This window comes from Tenebrio molitor, chromosome 9 (genome assembly GCF_963966145.1).
Source record: "Tenebrio molitor chromosome 9, icTenMoli1.1, whole genome shotgun sequence".
Classification (NCBI taxonomy): Eukaryota; Metazoa; Arthropoda; class Insecta; order Coleoptera; family Tenebrionidae; genus Tenebrio; species Tenebrio molitor.
In genome coordinates, this window is record NC_091054.1 from 7,373,351 (window position 1) to 7,396,487 (window position 23,137).

Genomic DNA, 23,137 nt, shown 5'->3' on the forward strand with positions numbered 1-23,137 from the left:
ATGAGACGAGTGCACCAATGCCCTTATAAAACGAGTTTTTTATGTTATTTTTTCAAATTTGCACCCGTTTTTTAATTTTTAATTTTGTATTAATTGGTAATTCAAGGTAACGGATGCAACTACATCTGTAACAGATGTTAAGAAGTAGAGTTTGAACGTTAATATTGGAAGTTTTTTGGTGTAAATGACAATAATACACTGAAATATTGAGAAAAATTTTCTTAGAGATCCATTAAACCACGAGTGCTTTAATAGATAGCCATAAACGACTCCAACTTGAATACAATAATAGACCCATTAGAGACGCAAATTCGAAAAATGTTATAGGAATGACTGTGCTGAAGGTACAGAATACAAAAAATAAAATATTACTTTTCTCCCTTCGTATACCGGGTGTAGAATGGATTTTGGTACATGGGCACTTTACGTGTAAAAGTAAAAATCCTCGGATATTGACTCCCCTAATTATTTTAGAACAAACCCTTAAATACAAAAGTTGTAGAGTTTTAAAAATGGTTCCCAATTCTTGTTTTTTTTTTAACATCTTCCAGAAGTACACAATAATGGAAAAAAGAATTAAAGAATTTGTCAAAATAGCAACAGCTGGGAAGTGTAACCGAGGTGACAACCAAAGATGACAATGTATGATATTTATTTGACATGTCCAACTTGGAATTGGTCGCCCGGATAGAATACAGGAAATGTTGTTTGAGACATGCAAAAGACAATCCAGAGTAATACCATTTTACGAAGTTAACTTTTGCTTCTTTGTTAAAAGAGTTCATTCTTTGAGGAATCAGCAAAATCGTTACGTTTGTCAAAAAATGAACTTCATTGTTGTCGGGAGTCATGGCTATGACTATTTTATCGGTAGATTTTTAATATCTGATTTTTCTTGTCTTACAGAACCAGAAGGTGTTAGAAAATAATTTGAAAAGGATTTAGGTACATTTTTTTTTGCTCTACAACTTTTGTGTTTATGGTTTTGTTGGAAAATAATTAGGGGAGCCAACATTAGAGGATTTTCACTATTCCACGTAAAGTGCCTATGTACCAAAATCCATTCTACACTCTGTATACTAACTAATGCATACTTCGCTAATTAGGGCGTCTGCAGTTGGATACTACATAAAAGTGAATCTCAAAAAATAGTAAAGACACTGTCAACGAGAATGGAAAGCATTTGTGCGTGCACATGTTTAGTTTCCAACACACTAACAACTAACAACACATTAACAAACTAACTGAACAACGACATGAACAATTGAGCATTGTGAATAGGATTCAATCTGTTACTGACGTCGCTTAGATGTGTCCTTCAACACTACAATTTTTGCCGATAAATCCTCACCAGTCCCTTCGACTTGACACACTTTACTGTTCTTAACTCCCAAAAGAAAAATAAAATCTGCAAGTAGTTCATTTCAGTTGCAGTACTGACATTCCCGTCCCATTTTTTGTCCCAAAGCATCTCAAAATTTCTTTATTTCCGTTTGTAGTACCAATAAAACTCGTGCAAAAATCAACCAAGTGATCGAAATAAACTGCAGTTCACAGAAGGTGCCGCGGAACAATTCTTGTAGATGTTTAGGAAAAAATCCCGAATTAGGTTGTCACAATTCTGGAGAAGACTATTTGAAAAGGAAACGAGATTAAGAGAGCCAAGAGGCAGAATATTTTGATCGCGGTTGCGTTTTGGGTGAGGTGAACTAGTCCCAATAAAGCGCCGACTTTTGCGAGAAAAGTCAACACGGCGGGGCTTTTGCAATATATCCGGTACAAAATGGAAAGTTGGGAGTATAAGCTCATCGCTGAGGCTAACACCAGCATTCATTACTTTTATAATCAGATGTTGATTGATCAATGCCTCGTGAGTTCCATTGACTTGCACAGTCATCATCAACTGTTGCTAAGAATATTAATTTACATTTTTCATTGAGGTTACACCAAAAAGTGCCAGCAGCAAATGTGCAGCATTTAATTTGGACATTGTTGAATACACAGTAATCAGGAGGCCATTTGGGAGAGCGCCAGAGCCTCCACCGAAGACTGTTAAGCCCACCGCAGGTCTAAGAATGCACGATGGTCGCTTTGTTGCGGTCGCAAGGATAAAATATTTCCAAGGAAATAATCCCGTCGAGCGCTTTTAATTTGTTTGAACATCATTAAAACAGTAATGTGGGTTAAACTTTATCACAATTAGACGCATCAGCGTGATTAGCAAGAACTAAATGTAATCGTGCATAAACTAGCAGCTATCGGTATATCTGATGATCAATATGGGCAATAAATTAGCATAACGGGCGCGTTATTGTTAACAACATTACCCCGCAGAGGTGCAGAAGATTTATTTTTTACGAGCCTGACAGATATTTATGCAGCGCTTTCCGCACAAATTATGTTTATGGAATTCATCCACAACGTGACAAAGAAAGCGCACATTCCAAACTACCCGAGTTCCGAACCCCAAACCGTTCGGTTTAACGTCGCTTTTCATTCAGTTTCAGTTGTAAGCTTGCAGGAAGCAGATTCATGTCCTTCCCAACGTAAGCGCTCATACGTGTTACGTGCCCCAACAATCTGACATCGACGATTCACATCCTGATGATTTTATTTTCACTTTTCCTCTCGTTTGTGTCCACAAAATGATCCGAAAAGCAAAGTGAAACGAGGACATGCACAGTTTAGGGGTTGTTCTTGTTGCATTCAATTGTCTAAATGTCTCTTTCGGAATACTCAATTCAGGTGAGCTCAATTTCCTTGTCTCAAAATTCACATTTAGGACTCGTAATTCCAACTTTTGTTGATCGCGTTTATTCGCCCACTTTACAATAATAAACTGTTCAATAAAATGTTAAAATTTACGATGATGTCTTGTGCGGGGAGGATGTGTACGACTCGACCATAAAGTGTCATGCGGCTGCTCTAAGCGAATTTTTCTCTTCGCCGAAACGTTTTTATTGTAATTTCGGTCATTTCAAAAGTTTGACTATTTTGCGAAGTTTCACACAAAAAATAAATCAGTTTTTTGTTGCGTGTGTTACACTGTCGTGCCTGTTTCGGGTTAATAAATTGGGGAGTATGTTATCCAGGACGAATATGTTGCTCTCAACCATCTATAATTCAAGTTCCAGTCAGGTTGTAAGCGGTATTAAACAATGTGGGCTAATCAATCACCATCCCCCATTCAATTCAATGCTGATGGAGATTTTGCCCGCACGTAACAAGCAGCGAAAGGGCATTACCTCCGAACAAATTTCTTTTGTTGCAGGTCCCAATTTCGGAAATGGAGATGGTCTAATCGCACCCAGGTTCATCTCTAGGGCCAACACTTTTCGAGTGGTGATCGGCGACACTGTGGTGCTCCCGTGTGAAGTCCAGAATTTGGGTGAGTTCCCAGTTTTCGTCGTCCCAATTATTGTAATTATCGAGAAAATAGGTCTATCAGCGAAAGCGGGATTCGTAATTATCGGTCCTTTTACGTCGAACATGTCGCAACAAACACCGACGAACAAGATCGAATCGATATAAGTAAATAAAGTGCGAAAGGCTTATTATCGATTGCGGTTATTAAAACGGCCCAGTTGACGTTTGGGCTGTTGTGACGAGTTGCCGCGGCCCAGGAACACACCATGGTAACCTTTGTGGCGTTTATTAAAAATTCATTTAGCGATTTGGTGAAAGAAGCGATTCGTGAAAGAATCGAGGCTGAAAGAGTGCCCTCGCGAATTAAAAATAACGTTAACAACGAACAAAAGTTGAAATTGTTTTCGCAGTGAAATTCTGGTGTGTCAAAGGGACGCGTTGCCCGGTGGCACTTTCCCACATTGAAAAATTTCCTATTCAGATCCTGCAAATTAGGGACGAAGGGCGTTGGCAGTGGCGACTGTTATTCGTAACGACCGCTTGCACAGTAACCCGTTATGGTCGCTTTACAAGCATTTCAATTAAAGTTGGACGTTGAAATAGGAGGGATTTTGCATTCTCCCAAAGTTGGAAATTGCTTCAATTGCAATCGTACTAAATTAATAGTCGTGATTAGTAAGTTGGGCTCGGTTCGCTCCCGACACGGCGAGATTAACGTCAGACCAGTTATCAAATTTCCATCGAAAAATAATGGGCTCATTATGATGATGTCGTGTTCGGTGACCCTCGTACGCGGAGAACAGTTAAAAATAGGAACAGTGGAAGTTTTGAAACACAAATTCACCAACGAGGATAACGGGATATTCCATTTGGGGATGCTTTTGTGAACGGCAGTCTCCGCTTTATTTTAACCAGTGAAATTTGCATACAAATTAAAACCTGGCCTCAGCACTACTCCCCCATGTACTAAAGTTAACCAAGATAAAACAGAAATCGGAATAAAAAAATAAAACATATTATTGCGAATTCCGTGTCGTACAAAATTTATGACCAAAATAACTCCACAGGAAAGCTATTCGTAATCTACAGATGAGGTTTTAGTTCTTTTACTGCGGTCAGGATTTTCTTTGTCGTTGGGCGGTACGCTGCATATTTAAAAAGCGGACCAGAGAAAATCTCTTTTTGTCAAACAAATTTGCAAAGACACAATGCTGAACAAAATGATGACGATTTTTCAACACGTACAATTCAAGGAGTCATATTTTCTTTTCAGGAGTCACATCCGCCTAGTAAAGCGTATTTTATTGCCAGATTACTTTTTCCGAATGTTTAGTCTTTATTGCCACTTGAAAAACGCTTCTTCGTGATTTTTCACTTAAGAAGATGATTTATTATTCGATATTTAAGCAACATCCATCGAAATCAAAAATTTTCAAAAATCTCTCACCGTTTGTAACACAAGGTGATCAAGAAGGACTGTTTGAGTTGGCAATGCAATTAAAAACATTTTTTATTCGATTGTTTGCAACATTGCAACTGTGTTTGTTTTGTTGGTTTATTTGACAGATATCTGACGACAAAATGGTAGGTTATGGAGTAAAAATTAGCGGTAAGAAATTAAACTTGAAATCACAGAACAATTATCTAAAAATTAACTAAATAAAATGTTCCCCATTTTACTCTAAACATAAATTTTAACTCTTCTTTTTAAGCTTTCGAACAGATTCACCACCATGTTTCATTTAATTTGAAATGTCAAATATTACTTGTCAATGATGCGGCTGTCAGTGTCAAGCCGTCAACAACCAACAAGTTACTCCAGTTGTACAATTTAAAATAAAATTCAGAATTGCCAACTCAATTAATTTTGAATTCTTCAGTGTTGTCGTCGATTTCGTTGAGGAAGGGGAAGGCGTTTGAAACCGCCAATTGTTGTGCTTTTTTAAAATTTAGAGCCAAAAAATCTTTCTTTTTTTTCTTTCTTTGCAATGTTTTACATTAAAAATAGAATAACTTAACGATTTCTATTCTCGAAGCAAATATCTAAGGGCACCCTTTGCTGAAAACAAACATGTTTAATTATGTCCCGATTAAACATAAACAAATGTCATTCTTGTCAAACGGCGGTAAATTCAAACTTTACACTGTTCTAAACGCTTTAATTTTTCCAACGCCTACTCAACTCAGGATTTCATTTGAACGCGCGGGAGTTGTTTGGTTTTCGATGTAAAAACGTATGTAAAAACAGGGTATTTTGATTGCGGTGGCGTTTTCGGTGAGGTAATGCGAAGGTAGTCTTAATAAAGCGTCCAGTCTTGCGAGTGTCAACACAGTAAAGCTTTTCTGACATATTTGGTATAAAACGGAAAATCGGCTAAACAAATTTACCGTCGAGACCTATAGAGGATTCGCTTCTTTTATGGTGAAATATGGTCTTGTGAGTGCTTCACGGAGGTGTTGTCAATGATCTGAAGCAGTCTTGTCACGTGTACAGTGTTTTAACCGTTGTTGATCTCAAGTACAAAATTTAGATTCGTATTTGTATTACACCAAAAAGTGTCATTAATAAATGTGCAAAATTCAGTTTAGTATTCGTATCGGCGCTCCGATGATGACAGCTTTGCTGTCGAAACGTGTGTCAGCTTTAGTTTTAGTATGTAATAAAGTGTATTGGTACAAATGAATGAATAGAGTGTTATCAAATGTAATGCGGTTAGTTTTGAATATAAAACGTATTTTTCCTGACAACTAGGGGAATGCCCTAAAAATACGTACACGCCATATCCACGCAGATTACTCGTTTATGCTTCGAAGATTTAATCTTTCTTGTCGTTGAAAATCAACATATTTTTTATGGTTTATCGCGTAAACAAAAAATACAAAATTAACCGTTAGTAGAATTTAGTGATTTTTATGTCAACCAATCTCTCGCTGGACAAACTATAGTAACAACTACATAGGTATTTAACTATTTAACAATATTAAAACAAAATAAAAGAACTATAGATTGCCGCTGGAAAAATAAAAAAAAACAGAAAGTGAGAGCGTGAACAGATTTACAGTATTTTTTGTTATAGTAAGTTCAAGTTAGATGTGAAAAAAACTTTTTAAATAAAACTTTAAGGTTCAAGTTTGATTTGCCCGAGAACGTATTAGGTAATTGGACTCTAGAGAATTGGAAAAGAAGTTCAAGTTATGAGTCAAAGTGACCAACAAATAAAAAATTCGAAAAGAAGTTTCTAGGTTTCTAGACATGTATTAATTATCCGTAGAGGTTTACGTAAAATTTGGAGGAATCAAAGATTTTGCAAAATAATTTGGTACCCTTTCCTGACGGAAAGCCCCTACGTAGTTCAGCAAAACAGAATAGATGTTATACGTTGACCATGATAATTTCCAGATTTAAACCTAATGGAAGACATGTCAATAATTCATGCTTAAAGATATATTAAAAATGCACTTTAGCCATCAAAAACATACTAAATTATCCATAATTTTGATTACTACGTGAGCAATCTCGATATTTTCAATTATAGAACTGTTCAGAAATGTATCACTATTTAACTTTCTGGATTGATTGAAACGTTTTTGGTTTCATTTTAACTTTTCAGTGATTAAACTGAAGCACTGGAATCTAATAAATAAATCATCTTTCAAAAAAGATTGTTTTTGGAAATGTTTCAAACTGTATTTAACGCGATGACTGTCAATCTCCAATACTTTAAAATATTCACTTTGTTCCCTAATGGTCTCATTAAGTTGCTAATGTAATTTAATCCTACTCCAACTAAGTAGCAGCCAAAAAAACATTTCTATTGTAGATTTCAGTTTAGTTTGAAGTAGAGCTTTATTTCTTTCATTTCAGTTAATACCCCCTTCAAATTGAAGAGGTTCTGATCCATATTATAATTTTGCGTTGTTAAGATCTTAAAATCAAATCCCGAAATCTTTTTTTAAATTCATACAATATTTTACATAATTGCGTTGACTAGTTTTGTCCATGATAGAAAGTCACAAAAAATTATCAGAGAATTCCATCGTATCTTTTATTTTAATACAAATTTACAATGGAAGATAAACAAAGTTATAAAACTAACTTGTTTATCGGCTCCCAACCACTTCTTTGAGAGACATCAACCCCTTCTGTAATCTGATCGACCCCCAGGGGTCAACGTGCACCCCTCGAGAACCCTGAGATAAACCACAACGGTCCCATTTCAAAAACCAGATCTGATTTAAATAAAGAATTAAAAGGATCAAAAAGAGATTAATTCTAAAATTTACCGTTAGCACAACATCTAGACTGGGGAAACAGTTTTTGTTTTCCAAAACATTCAAAGCCCAATCATTAAAAAAAAAACAAACTGTCAATAGATGTTATAAAACTATGACAAGTTTTTCTGAAAATTTGAACCAATCAGATCTGAGCATTTTGCTATCAAAATGTTGCTTCCATAAAAGTGGTTTCTGCAAATTGCTTCTCAACGATGTATTGTAATATAGCAAATTAATGAAAGATCATGAAATTTAATTATTACCGGAATCAGAATGAAATACAGCTCCTTTCTACACAAAATAAAAAGCTGCTTCCATACGTAGCCTTGGAAAGTACTTTAGTTTAAGGGACCGTACCTTGGATTGATTTGTCGATTGCATCACTTAACTTCTTAAAAAACCCTGAATTAATATTTGATGCCTCCATTTACGCGTTTCTAATACGATTTTTTGATAAAATTCTACAAAACACAATAATGGCGTTGTTTATTTATCCTGTTTCGTCTGTTTCCATAGTTACCAGCAAAGCACTGACTTGATTTTTAAGATAAATTGCCAAAATTGTAAATGTCAAGCAGAAAGTGCAATTTTGTAGCCGACTCTGTGTTTTGTACTGGTTTTAATGTTCTCAGGAAATTTACCTTGGAGATTGTTTTATTCTTTTTTTCTACAAGAAAAGCAAAACCAAAATACAGATTACAAACGAAAACTACCTATTTATTCATTAATACACTAATAAGAGTTCGTTGCCAGCTATAGTTATAGCAATATTGCATTTTAAAAATAAAAAGAAATCAGGTTTCAGGGATGAAAAATGAGTTTTGACAAGAAAAATAAACAATACAAGAGAACTACGGTCACAAATTAACCGCAGTTTGTCTTAATGAATTGACTGAAATTTTTTAGCTCCATTTTAGTTTTGATGAAGCGTGAAAAGAATCAGTTGCAACTATTAAATAAAATGGTTTACACGCAAGGTAGGTATTTCTGTTTTCTTAGAAGGTGTCGTAGAAACCGATACTGTTTTGGGAGTGTTTCAAACTGCGCTTAAACCCCGGTAAAAATCACGTGCCCCATAAACATAAGCTGATTTGCAAACTTATATTTCCAATTTTTAGGCGAACGGGGTTCGTTTTCACGCCCAGTGACTCGCTCCGGGCAAACACACAGCACAAATACAAATCTGAAATTTGTGATTGTGTGTTTGAAATCAGCACTCCAAAAAAGAGGTCATTTTCTAGAAGACTAACCGCCATTTAAGTTGACGAATGAATACCGCAAGCACTCGTCATAAATCACGATGAAATTTTAACTTGCGTTGCGAGAACAAAAGATAGAATAATCAATCATATTAGTGACGAATCGAACCGAACGATTTGTTTTTCTGATCGCGTCATAAATCAAAATCCGCGTTTAATTTTTTTGTCGGCGCCCAATTTAAGAATTGATTTCCGATGACGGTTTAAAAACGGAAAGTTCGCCAATAACGTCGGCCGAGTGCATGAGAAAAAGACACAAGAACGCGCACGGCGAATTTAAAATTTTAATTAAACCGAGGCGACTCTTTTAAAATGTCCCCGTGAAATAACACCGCCTCGACTATTCATTAATTTGAAATGCACTCGTGGATTTTTGGAGACAATCTCCGGGAGTCGATAGACAAATGAGCAAAACATTCGCAAGCAATTGTGCGCTGCAAACCTTCAAACGCGAAATAGAGCAGTGGCAGTCAACGTTTACATTAAGTGGAAGGTTCATCTGTTCCCTTTCCTTCTGTTGGCTCAACCCTCCAGTTTTGGTTCACTGCACCATATCTATTTGCTTATCGAGTCAAGTTTAAGCTCGAAATTAGCGCTTTGGGTGACCTTTAAATCATCAGCACAATTTCTAGAGCGGACTTTCTCGAATAATTATCGATAATTGGCTCGGGTGTGCTGTGGATGGCGGCGGCGATGGCCTGCTGGCCATACGGGTCTGCATATGTATGTAAACACCCACACGTACACGTAATGCAAACATATAAAATGGGTGCATGCAGATATGTGCCCCTTTGCCGCGCCGCCCCCACCCTGTTTACAATTTATATGTAAATGAGTGCGGTCCAATTACATAAAGCCGCCAGCGGTTAAACTCACAGAATATCGTCACACCGCTACCACCGCTTTCATCATCTGCACAATATTCGAATTTAATTTCTCTTTAATTATAGCTTAATAAAACTTAAATACTTTCTCGTAAAAATTACCCTGACTGTCGCTGTAACAACGACCAACTTATTAAAACTTGTAATCTGCCTTGGCAAACTACTAATTGCCTTTTGTGTTCGCTCGATATTTTCATCCGGTCGGTGCGGAGGCCTCTTTTACGACTACGGACTCTTCTCAACTCAAAAATCATTAACACCATTCAGGATTCCGGGAGCGACGATTTTAAAGTGTATTCATCGGGTCTTTAACGAATTGCGGAGAGGCTGTAAAAATGCGACATAATCAGGAGATGTTTGTTGATGGGATAATTGCGAAAATGTAATGAACCGCGGGGATGTTGATGAAATGGCTGTCGATGCGCCACTGGGTGTAAGTACTAATCTGTGCAAACCTCGGTGAATGCATGTTTTGTGGTATTTCATAAATACAACGATGACATGAATATTTCGCACAAATTTATTGCTGCGATTTATTCCGAACGGGGAATACGGACGATTATTTGGGGCTGATCGACACAATGACGGAATCTTTAAGATTGAGTCGCATTTCGCATTCTTACAACCCGCTAAAATGAAATTTAACAAATTCTTCACAAAAACACGAAGTAGGGCAAGGTTTCTCACTCTCAATAACGGCACCATCTTCTTCTCTGAAAAACAATTACGTTATACAATACAATAATCTCCAATAACTTCGAATATTCCTTTAAATTTATTACGAATTGTCAGAATCTTTGTCGGCCATATTCTCATTTCAATCAGCTGTCAACAACCGCAAATTTTGGCAACGTCGCGTTCAGAGTGACGCCCGAAAATCTCTTCTTTTGTCTCTAATTGCATTCACTCTTGTTTTGCTACGTTACTATTTTCTGTTTTGTAAACTCTCCATTGTGCCAAAATTATTCGTTTTTTGGATCTATTTCTTCAAACACTTTAACTTCGTATCCTTTTTGACGTTGTTTACCATACGATGTTGCCACATCTATTTCACCTAAATGTCAATTGTCAACTCGACTCAAATCAATCAAATCAATTATAATGTAAATAGTTAATCTTCAGTAATTTTAGTATTTAAAAATTCAATCGTGAGGCATGCTTTAATGTAGTAAACCAAAATAAGTACATACATATTTGATACGTTCGTATATTTTTGTAACATAAAAATGCAGATGTGTTTTGATTACCGCGGTGCTAAGCGAATCATCTTTTAATTTGCCAGAATTAATTTAAAGATAAAGATAACGTTAACGTTTTTGATGATGATTTATTCATTTTAATAATTACTGTGTTAATGAGGTGGTTGGCAACATATTTGTTAGGACATTAAGACCGCAGTTGGTTAAATTAATTCTGAGGTTTCTGCGTTCTGAAGCAATCAGTCTGTGCTTTAATTTTCTCGTCAAGTTGTTAATGTGGTTAAATCCTACTTCTACCACATAGAAACTGAGAAAAATTTTAAATGTGACGCTGTTATAGGGTTTGATTTGGATTATTTCGAAAGATAATTAGTTTGGAATAAAGTTTGACTTTCTCATTTCAATTCATTCCTTCTTCGGTGCAAATTCAATTAGAGAGATCATATTCAAGGTCCGTGTTGACATATCCATCCTATCGAGACCTTAAAATCGAATAATAAAATCTTCTTTTAGCTTTATAGAATATTCAGACATGTTCGGTTATTACCGTATTTACAGATGTTAAATTTAATGTTCCGTCGAAGAAATGATTAATAAAGTTGTGGACTCGGCTTGTTTGTCGACGTGCAATTAAATCTTGGAAAAGTATCGGACCCCAGAGGGTCAAAATAGACCCTTGGTAAATCCTAAGGGTCTCATCAAAAAAAGAAAAAAGTTGCTAATATAGTTAAATCCTATTTGCAATAAACAGCAACTGAGAAAAATGAAAAACATGTGATTTAGAAAGAAATAATGAAATCTTCCTTTATCTTTATACAATATTCGGTCACATTGGAGTATTTAAAGATTATTAAATTTCAAATAAAAGTTCAAATAAAAAATAAAAATTAATACATTTTTAACTTGTACATCGACTGCCAATTAATTATTTGAAAAGTATCGACCTCTACCAGCGGGTCAAAGTAGACCCATCGAGCACCCCTAAGATAAACCCCAACGGCCTCATTTGAAAAACCTGATCTATTGTAACGCAAGAATTATTTTTAACAATGTTGAAAAGCACCAAGACAATGATTGATCACCAAAAGTAATTATTAACACGACGTCTAGGTTAGTACCTACATATTCTAACCCTCATAAACGCATTATTGTTATATTATTAATGAAAAACTGTCACTAGTTAAATATATTTTTCTACGAAAGTATCATTTTCCATTTTCCTAATTACATTTCCTGTTTGTTTAATGAAAATAAAAATAATGAACTCGTAAATAATAAATAACGTGTGTTCAAAAACATGTATCTATTGTTAAGTGGACTAGAATTTCCGTTCAGCTTCATCAGCTGTCAAATTATTGACATTCAACGAACAAGCAGTGGTGTTACTATCTCTTTTGCAAAAAAGTAAAAAAGTAAAGAGAGCTTTTCTGGTTTTTTCTGCTGTGGCAGATGATGATCAGAGTGAGGTTATATACGTAAAAGAAATATCGAAGCATACCAACTACAAAGCATAACCTATCGACTACAGTTTTTTTGAACGCTCGTTACAATGATAAGAGTTTGATATGGGTAAAAGTATATTCTCTCTTATACTCTCAAAGGGTACAATAATCTAAAGCCGGCCATCTTCAGCATCACACTTGTTCAATTGTTTGAAATTTATTGATTCATAATTTCTTGAATAAGCGTAAACTCTCTCCTTTTAATTTTTTTTTTATATGAGAAGCAATATGAGTCAGAATCGGGATTGTTAAGTAGATACGTTGGCTTCCCGAATCGTGAATTATTTCTAAACTTTTTAACCTTTCGGTATTTTCAAACCCGATGTGATGAATAAATTTATAAATGTCGCAGTAATCTTTATGTGAATTTATAAAAAGCTACCCTTGTATATTTACAAATAGAAAATAGGGTGAGTAGTAAAAAATGGGAGCTTGCCGTAGCAGGGGACAGAACACAAGGAAAGGGTAAAAATGTAATCAGAGTTAGGCAACATATAAATGTAAGACGAAAGTAAAAATTACTTGTGTATTTTACAAAGAAAAACTACATAGATAAACAATCAGAAAACTGTTGAAGCCAGTGTTGAAATTAGAAAATCAAAAATCGTGATAATTTTTAGTAAAGGTTGTTTAAAGAGAAAAGTACACATCACATGGTGTCCAGCTCAACTGGTTATCACGTATATGATAGGACCGCCCATGTACTTCTCGATTTCAACCTACTCTACTAAATATCATAAGATGGATCAAATGGCAGATGAACGATGTAAAGTAAATTACTCGTCGAAAAAATCTTGCGCAAGAGTTTCTCAAAATTCATGCAATACAATACACCTGGTTTTGAATATTTTATTTTGCATAACTCGCACTACCTATTTGTATCCTGCGTCCTAATTGTCTCGTACGATAACATTAATAACCGATTTACCAACCAATTTACCTATCCAGGAAATAATTTGAAGCGTAAATAACTCTAAACTTTAATCACAACGTCTAGGGTTACACGAGCTTGTTAATTACTTGAAGCATTCCGATCACATGTACATAGCAACGTTTCTGGTTGATTCCCGAGTCGAACCCTCCGCCTCCACCACACGCAGTTTGACTGTTGCAATCTTGCTAATTGCAGGATCCCGCCGCCGTTGGGCCACCTCGCCGAGATCAATGCCCAACCCGCAGTACACGCCGGGTTGCATGCATGCACTACGTAAAACCCCCGTTGCAGACACCGCCTGGTACCCCCCAAACCGGTACCTACCCCGCAATCATTTTCCTCCGAGTGTCATCTGTCTTGCTTCCAGCTTTTATCGTTGTTTGTTCAGTCACACAGAGTAATAACGAATTTACATAACAAAATCGTTTGGAATTCGTGCGGTCTTTGTAATTTTTTTAATCAGCGATCGTAAAGGGACAGTTGTTAATATTTAAAGTTTGAATTTCAATGACAAAGACGAGTTGATCGCGATAAACTCGGACGCTGCTCGAAAGCGGATTACTTTAGGGGATGCTCGCAGAAAATAACCCAAGTGGAATGGTAAAAAAGCCGTTAGAGGTACTATTAAAAAGTACAGAACAAGTTAATAAATAATAATGACGTGTAGTTTTCGTTCCTCAGTCTTGAAGAAATTGCTCAAGTGTTTTCTTGCGGAAAATATCCGATAAAAGAGTAATGTAGTGTAGAAAATCGCATTTCCATTCCATGCGCTTGATTGCATTTCCAGGAAACTAAGTTATGCGAGGAGTCCTAAATATAATAAGGACAAAGAGAAAAGCATTTTCCCCAACACTAAAAAACCCAATACCGTTTGTGGTGGTCAGTCGAGAGATTGCGACAACTCGAACCAAGGAACTAAGGAAGATTCTGTTTTGGCCAGTTTCGTTTGATCCATCATCGGTGATATTATTTCGCTCGCGCAATTTCCGACTAATTGTTTATCTACTTGAATTTGAACAAGCCCGATTAATTTAGGCTGATGGGGTCGCTCGTCTGTATCAGCTCCGAGAAACATCCGAATTTGGACTTTTTTACGGTAGACTAACCAGGTGGGGTTTTAAATTTGCAGCCGCCAGCAATCGGCATCATTTTCCATTCTGGAAATTGAAAACTGCTGAGGAATGTATTGAATTATGATCAACTACCTTTTCGTCAGCGTTTTTCGCATGGAATGAATATACATGTGATTCTATTTCCGCCGTGATTGTTAAATTGCCACCGGATTTTTACGCCCCCGTAAAGTGAATCGGCGTAAATTACTGACGTTAGCAGCATAGCTTGCGCGGAAGCTTAAAATAATGGGTCCATGTTATAATTGTTATGAACAAGGGTGATAATAGTGCGGGGTTTCGGAAACAATGAAGGCAGACATAAAGGCGGATTGTTAATGGAAACTGAAGGATATTTAAAAGGCTAACGGTCTTTACGAGAAGAGTCATACTGACGAGTTGTTCAGCTGACTTTAGTACCCTCCTCATCACTTACCATGGCTGCCGGGTGCTTATGAGCCGCCTTTAAAAAAGTCGCCCCCTCCCCCAACTTTGGATTTACTAATGCACATAATAAACACTCAAATGAACAATCAGAACTAATTATTTTCATATATGTATAATGAACCCGACGGAATTGAAAACGCAACCCACAATACATTTGCAAAGTTAACCTGGACATTATCCACGTCCAAATAATGTATTGTGGGTTGCATTTTTACTTCCGTCGCGGTCATTATCACTCGTGAAAAGTTCTGCATAAGTACACATAAATCAATGCGGCGGCCTTGGTCACTTATTAGTGGCTCCACTTCCTCCCTTCTTTCAGTCAGCCGGTGCAATCTCAGAATTTTTATTTGCAGGTTCGCTGGTCATAGTATGGAAGAGAGGTGTGACCCTTTTGACCGCCGGTCAACAAAAAATCACCGCCGACCCTCGGATAACACTCTTGGGCTATAATCTGCAAGTGAGAGACATCAGATACACCGATCAGGGCGACTACACTTGTCAAATAGGGGACGGCTCTCACGGGGACCTGATCCACACCGTGGAGATCCTGAGTGAGTCGAATCATCTGAAATGATTTTTCCCATCGACGAGGAGGAATCGGTGATGGGTTAATAAAAACTTCCGCGGCGGCCCCGCTAATGAACGGTTCAATTTGGGGGCGGCACTCTCGAGATAAAGATGATTTAGTGACCCTTCAAAGTTTTTTATGTAGAACACGGTGGCCGGACTGGAACAAACGTTTTAAAGAAAATTACGATCTTCGCTTTATTACCGAGTTATCCAGCGACGGCGGAAGAAACACGAATGCTGTCAGATTAATGACGGCGTCGGCCGTAACGCGATTAAACGAAGGGGCACCCATATCAGGGAAGAATCCCCGAGCAACATCCCATACACACAATTTGTCATGCAGATCTTGGTTTTGCAGAAACACGACACGTGTCAGCCCGGGGCGGCTAAATAGAGATGTTGAATTTCCAACTTGTCTGATCCATGCAACTGCCCCGGAGCTAACCGTGAACTCGCAGAGTTACAGAAACTTCCTACATACAAATGATGCCCCGAAGGCCTAACTGGATCGCGATTAATTTTTCACCTCCGAGGGTGACATGACTCGGCCGGGGCGCACCAAAAATAAATTTTTTACTTTCCGCATGAAAAATACACCATCTGGCCCTGTTTACACATGCTTTTTTCCATAAACTCGCCCTAATGAATTCCGCCGCGTTCAGGTATTGTTTAATTCGACGTGTGGAGCGTGCGGACTGTTTGTTTATTTATCGGCAAATTAATTTCCGCCGCTATTTGTTTTGCCCCGATTATTTGAGCGGCATCGATTGCGGCCAAAACGGGATTTTTCGGGATCGCCGAGTGAATTTTTTTCGCCGCCGTCAGGGTGCAAACAAACTTATTTTTTGTTGTAAGTGGAGGGTCGCTGTTTTTGTCATGTTTGCGGTCTGGTTTGTTCCGAGTTGCTCGAGTTAATACGGCGAGAAAGAAGCGCTCACTTGAAATTGAGCATAAACTGTTCCCCCAGGACTCGTACTCCACTCCCAGTAAGATACGTGTGTAGATAACTGTAATAATTTTGCATTAAAAAATTTATTGATATTAAATTTTAACGACAATATACCAGGTGATCTATCTGAGACATTGCCACACACCACTTCCGACAGATGATAATACTTGACCCACATCGACAAACTAAATTTTTTGTGACACATTTCTACACCAAACAGAGATTCTGCTGATGAATTTCTGTTTGCACGAATGGTGGAACTTTTTAAACCAACGCAGTTACTTCCGGACTATTATCGTGGACATTGAACAACATCACACGGATCACAGAACACGTTTTATTTTACGCAAAAATACTAAACACTAAATGGTACGTGCATTTATCAAAGCTTTAATACTCCATATTTTTATGAGAATTCCATTTTTCAGCTTGTGTGCCGTTCCGATAACTGTTGGGGAGCACATCTCCTGTGCCCCCCAACTGCAACGTCAGCAAATTGTAAAATAAACCTTCATCATGTCTGACATGGAGTTTCAAAATTAATTTTTTGCGCTATTCGACAACATGCTTGCGTGTAGCTAGTTTGTCAAGAGTATTCACCTACGAGCAGTAGGACGTTCTCGACGACGTACTCGTTTTACACGTGCAATTGGGAAACGGGAGGTGCTGTTTGTCAACGAAATGTTTTATAACGTTACTACAATAATTACTCAACGTTTAGGGCAACAGCGTGTGTAGACAGTCAAATTGTGCAGCACACGGTACCTACCATTTTGTTGGTGTTCATGTTAGATAAAACATTGAGGTTGAGACTCAGTTTTGTTGGAAAGTTGAAGAAGGTTAAATTCCAGTAAATATTTGTGTAGTTTGAGTCACTTTGTTGAAATATGAATGGCATACAGTGCATTCTGAAAAATCGACCGATGAAGACAAAATAACTGGAAAGGCACTAGTAAGGTTCAAGAAAACCGTCAGATGCGAGAATTTTATAGATATTTTATTAGAAACAACGTTTATGGTAAATTTTCGTTGATGCGGGGAAGTAAAAATGTGTTTTATTTATCTGTCTCTTTTACAGTAACTTTAAGACCGTCGCCGTGCATCATGCTAGGTGTGAATGATTTACAGCATTTACCGAATGTAGAAAGTCTAAAAGCCATTAAAAAATCGTTCTGTTTCTGTTATTCTCAGAGCTATCAAAACACCCAAGTAAAGTTACTTTAGATTTCCGACAGTATAAAGTTATGTCGCTCTAGCGACATTCGTATTTTTAATAAATGGCATTGACTGCCGTTTTGAATACTCATTTTATTACTTAACCTGCATAACCTAAAATTAAACTGACGTCTTAAACTGCTTAAACAGACATTCTGAACGCAGGTTATACTTTATAGTTTATTTGAAAATCGCATTTTATATATTTGACCCAATCAGATTTCAGCATTTTTGTCTTGCCCGCCAACTAGATCTCTTTCTAAATGAGGTAGTATAAGAAATTACAGGTCAAGAAATGCAATTGTTAAGGGAATTTCAATGAAATATAGCTCATCTTCACACCAAACTCACGAAACTGTTTCCATAAAAAATAAACCTCGGAAAGCATTGTATTTTGAGAGGTCGTACCTTCGATTGATTTCTCCATTTCATCACTGAACTTGTTAAAAAAACGGGAATTACTATTTGAAAACTTCATGTACGCGTTTTTAATAAAAAAAATTAAATCGAATTCAAAATAAAAATACAGCACAGTCATGTTGTTTATTTATCGAATTTCGACTGTCTTCGTTTAGTTTCCATAGTTACGAGCAAAACACCTTCTCGATTTTTGAAACTAAAATGTCGAATTTTTAAATGTCAAATATAAAATATACTATTTTCTGGCTGAATCTATTAATCAGTATTAATTTCCCGGGGAAATGTATCGTCTGAACGGTTTCGTAATTTTCTGGAAATCAAAACCAACACTTAATAAATTCTATTGGGTGATTCAAAATGATTGTGGATAAGTATGGCAACTATGTAGGAAAATTTATCTGGCAAATGTGTGGGTAGGATAAAGTTGACAATTCTTTGACAGTTCATAGAGAGATCCCACAAAGTTGCAGTTTTTCAAAGAACCTGACACTGGTTTGCACAAGATTGGATAAAAGGTTTTATGGAGTGACGAAGCAGAAGATGAATTGGGCAAGAGTAAACTGTAGAGTGTAACAATGAAATATGGAAGACGGTCGGTAATGGTTTGAAATTGCTTTTTACTAGTGAGATACGAGGGACGTCCGAAATCTTCGCGACCAAACCAGCGAAAGAAGTAAAAAATTATTGCAAAACTGGTTTTGCTTTCCTACGCAGTCTGTCTGGAGAACAGTGTACATATTTGCTTCAAGAATCGCAGTTTATCTCCTCGACAAATAATTCAACAACCGCAATGACTTCCTCATTTGTACAAAATTGCTTTCCATCTCAGAAGTTTTCTATTTAGGGGAAATAAAAAATTTGAAGGAGCGAAAACATTCAGGGAATTGGGTGAAGGAGAGTTGATTTGGATCCTCTTTTTTCTTCTTCTTTTGTTATTGTTGCTGCTGTAAAAAAATTTTGATCGTCGCATGCAAAGGTGAAGCTCTTCAACGTAGCATCCTTGTTAGTTTTAATTCTATTATGCCTTTTTTACCAAAGTGTTTTGTACTGTGCGTCATCGCTACGAAACTGTTGTTAAATAACAATTCTGGACTTGAAATTTTTTTGTGTGTCTACAAACGACAACAGTTTAAAATTCAGGATAAACTGAATGATTTAAAAGTCACGCGTGGGTCATGCCACGAATTTTTCAAACTCCCATCGTGTGAACATTTTTAAGCTGCACGTTCAATCGTCAAGTAGAAATTAATTGTGAACAGGTTCATTTTTCCCTAGAGCACACAGCCAGGTGTGTTAAAATCTATTTAGGGAAAAAGCGACAGTCCAGATTTAATCGAATATTTGTGGCATTGTTTTTGCAGAGAAGAACAGAAACATCGAAAGAGTAAAATAGAAGTGCTAGCACATCCTAGAACCTAGAAGATACATACTTTTCGATTTGTTGCAAAATATTTGAATTACATTTTTCTCTGTAGCAGTCTTTTTGTTAAAATAATCGAATTTGTGTTGGTCGCTTCATAAAATAATAATTTTTAATTTGATTTATGTTCGATAAAATTCCAATAAAAATAAAATCTTTGGAGACGAGTCTTAATTTATTTGATGAAAATGACAAACACAGCGCATCTGGGGTTGTCGGAGAAGGTGGGAGCATAAATATGTGGTACACCCCTTGCAATTTGGCACGCATCGGGCATTAGAGAAATGTAACGCAATTTGTAACGACGAATGTGTATTTATTGTTGAAATGTCATACTCAATAATAAGCGGTGGGAAGCAAAACCACCATATGAATATTTATAACATCATTCTACTTGATTGCAAGTTTAAAATGCAAAGCAGTCAATTTGCATTCATTAAAACCAGGGAGTTTTACATCAACCCTCTCGCTCTGTGCAACGGCACGTAGTGCACCGAGGACCAAGACAACGTCTGTTTTTGATGTTCACCAAAGCGTCCTCTTCAATTTGCATGTATTTAAACTTGATTCCTATCGAGCTTTTATTTTTTTTCACGGTAGCTGCTGCGGATGGTCATATGGGATTTTGTAAGCGGCGACCAAACGTCACACCACTCTTTTTCGGTGATCGACGACGATGTTTAACTTTTCGGCGCTAATGAAATTAGAATGCGCTCGATACACCGGGGTATAATCGAGCGAAATGTAAACGAATTCCTTCTGTCTGCAGAGGAGCGAGTTTTGATTGCACTAAACGTTACGTGCTTTAATTTCCTCGGGACGTTACAAATCTACATGCAAATTCTCTTATTTAGAAACACGACGCTGCCGCCCCATCGGTAATATTCATATTCGCGTCGTGATAAAAATTTCGATTTGGACACACTCGACAATTGGTTTTGTGCCTAATTACGACCGTCGTGATAATTCCACCGGACCAGATTTTTATTGTGAGAGGAATAACGATCGGTGATGGACGAGTGACGTTTCGCAGATTACTCCGGACTTCTGCAAAAGCGACGCAGAATTTTCAGTGTAGTTTTTTAATTTTTGGCATCGGACAAATGCGCCCTCGTAATTAAATGTCCGGGGAGAAAAAGCGTTCGATGAAGTTTTTCTCTGTCCCTCTGGCAGAGTCCATATGCATGAATATTTATGAAAGGAGGAAGCGGGATGGAAACGAGGCATATTTAATAAAGTTCGAATTCGCTGACCGTCGTTATTTGCTATAGCTAACTGCAAACAATAGAGGCGAAACAAAACCCGCTCCGAACAAATGAGCGGAGATAAGAAAAACAATTGAAAATCCACCGCGACCGGCACATCACACTCGCCAACAACACCTGGGTCCGTGGGGAAAAAATCGTGGAAGTTGGTCGCGCCGCCAAAATTTTTCTGTGGAAGATTAATTACTGCGGCCGCAAAAATTTTGTAAAGGGATTCGTTCGGAGTGTTTTATTTTGTGCGGGGCGATCGCCACTTGTGAATACAACGGTTTAATCCAATTTATTTGATAAGGGCTAATAATGGGATCGGCGGGAAGTTGTGCAGATCGGGTCAATATATGAGGAATGCAAGGCTCTGGAACAAACGCGGTTTCACCGGGACCGAACCGCTGTACTAGAGCCTTTAACACGAATTTTTCCGACTGATCTGCGCCTACAAACAACATCCAAAACCGAAAACAGAAACGTTCCAGTTTTTATTGCACGCTCTGAAATCGGAGTCCGTTGTGAAGTGGCTTTCCGGCGCACCAGTTAACACTACAAATGAGTAAATTTCAACACAAATACCGCTCCAGAGTTTGCAAACATTTTATTAATGAAATCTGGTTTCATTATAAAGACATTAATTTGTTCCAGTGCCGCCCAGCATACAAATCTACCCGAACAGCGGCGACGTTTTGACAACAAGAAAGGGGGCTCCGGTTTCTTTCGAATGCAGAGCCAACGGCAACCCTTCGCCCATCGTTCAGTGGTCCAAAAAAGTAACAATCAGTGCCGATCGATTCAATCATTTTTTGACGCAACCCTTCTGATTCCAGGAAGGTTTGTTACCGTCGGGGCTGCAAGTCCAGACTGGATACCTCCTCTCGCTCAGTAATGTCCAGCGACAGGACGCGGGGGTCTACCAGTGCACCGCCTCCAACGGGATAGGCCAACCAGTAACGGGAGAAGTTCAATTGCACGTGCTTTGTAAGGGTCTTGCGGAGATGTCGCAAGCGAAGTCACTTTGTTTTTGTTCCAGATCCTCCGGAGATAAGCGTGGCGAAGTCTTGGGTCAACTCCGGGGAAGGTCTGGAGGCAAAGTTGGACTGTACTGTTCACGCCGATCCACCCGCCGAAGTCAGTATTTTTCAGTCAATCCAGTAGCATTTGGTCCTCGCATAAACCTACAAAGTTGACAGCACCGCAATTAAATTTGACTGTGTCTCGCTGCGGAAATAGAATATTAATTTCATTACAAACTCGAGTTAGGCGTTTATAACGAAACGTAATTTCAATTAACAGTAAGTTTATGAACTTTGTAGCTGTTGGTATTTTTTGGGAAGTGTGCGACGTGACAGGCGGCGTCATTATCGAGAAATTACGACCGAGACTTTTTAAAATTGATTGGAATTAACTTGATTGGGCGTCGCGAAGTTTAGGGTGCGGTTCGCGTACAATTCGTTGTAATCAAGTTAACAAACAAAAGATGTCAAGTCACCGTTACTCGATGTTTCAGGTTTTATGGTACCAGAACTCGTTCCTTCTGCAAGCTACTGACCGCAGGATAATGTCGAGCAAGGGCAAGACCTACACGCTAGCAATAAAAAACGTGCAGTTCTCAGACTTCGGGAATTATAGCTGCACGGTCGTGAATTCGATAGGACGGGACCGCAAGTACATAGAGCTGTCGGGGAAGCCAGGACCTGCGAGGATCGTCAGCCCGGGGTACTCCAACCCGCACTACTACGACTTGCGATGGGTGGTGCAGTCCGTTCTGCCGGTCATCGAGGTCAAAATACTTTACAGACGCGTAATGGTGATTGACGCGGTGATTCTTTCGCTTCTTTACCGACGTTCTGTTCCAGATCAATTCGACCATGCCGTACGACCACAAGGGCCAGTGGCACGATCTAGTCGTGAAGCCGAATCAAAAGTACGACCCCAAGACCAGCGAGAGGATTCAGTCTTTTCGCATCATGAATCTGATACCTGACTCTCTCTACGAATGTTTAATACTGACCAAAAATCAACACGGGTACAGCGAAGTGTCCGACCTCCACCAGTGGTTCAGCTCCGACAAGGGGCGACCGTTTGTACACTCGTCGGGGCACAGTTTCTTCAGTTTTAGTGTAGCGACAATGATGTCTTTGCAAATTGGCAACGTTTTATTGTACTTTTAAAGATTTCATTGTAACACTAGCATTTATTCAAAAAGATGGCTGTATTTTATATTATGTAAATATTCCTTCATGTTACCATTAAAATTGCATTATGTAACAATAAAATTTTTACAATTTGTCGCTGTTTTGGGTATGAGATGAGTCTCGATTCAAATCAA

General features: G+C 37.9%; 1 protein-coding gene and 1 long non-coding RNA gene across 5 annotated transcripts; one reads left to right on the top strand and one right to left on the bottom strand.

Moving 5' to 3' along the window:
- Positions 1-1,620: 1,620 nt before the first annotated feature.
- On the top strand, positions 1,621-23,095 carry LOC138139134 (limbic system-associated membrane protein-like). Of its 3 annotated transcripts, XM_069059314.1 has the most exons (8): positions 1,621-2,745; positions 3,272-3,388; positions 15,332-15,529; positions 21,454-21,578; positions 21,636-21,786; positions 21,839-21,936; positions 22,316-22,615; positions 22,665-23,095. In XM_069059314.1, the coding sequence occupies exons 1-8, from the start codon at positions 2,676-2,678 to the stop codon at positions 22,977-22,979; spliced, it is 1,374 nt and encodes a 457-aa protein (XP_068915415.1). In that variant the 5' UTR covers positions 1,621-2,675; the 3' UTR covers positions 22,980-23,095. The 3 variants fall into 3 exon arrangements, with proteins under 3 accessions (XP_068915415.1, XP_068915413.1, XP_068915414.1); XM_069059312.1 differs by having other exon boundaries at positions 1,621-3,388; XM_069059313.1 differs by having other exon boundaries at positions 1,622-3,388; positions 22,316-22,609.
- LOC138139162 (uncharacterized) lies at positions 7,399-10,827 on the bottom strand. 2 transcript variants are annotated; one of them, XR_011162215.1, is made up of 3 exons: positions 7,905-10,827; positions 7,651-7,843; positions 7,399-7,596 (listed from the first exon to the last, which is right to left on the bottom strand). It is a non-coding gene; the product is annotated as an uncharacterized lncRNA (long non-coding RNA). The 2 variants fall into 2 exon arrangements; XR_011162214.1 differs by having other exon boundaries at positions 7,651-10,827.
- Positions 23,096-23,137: the final 42 nt, after the last annotated feature.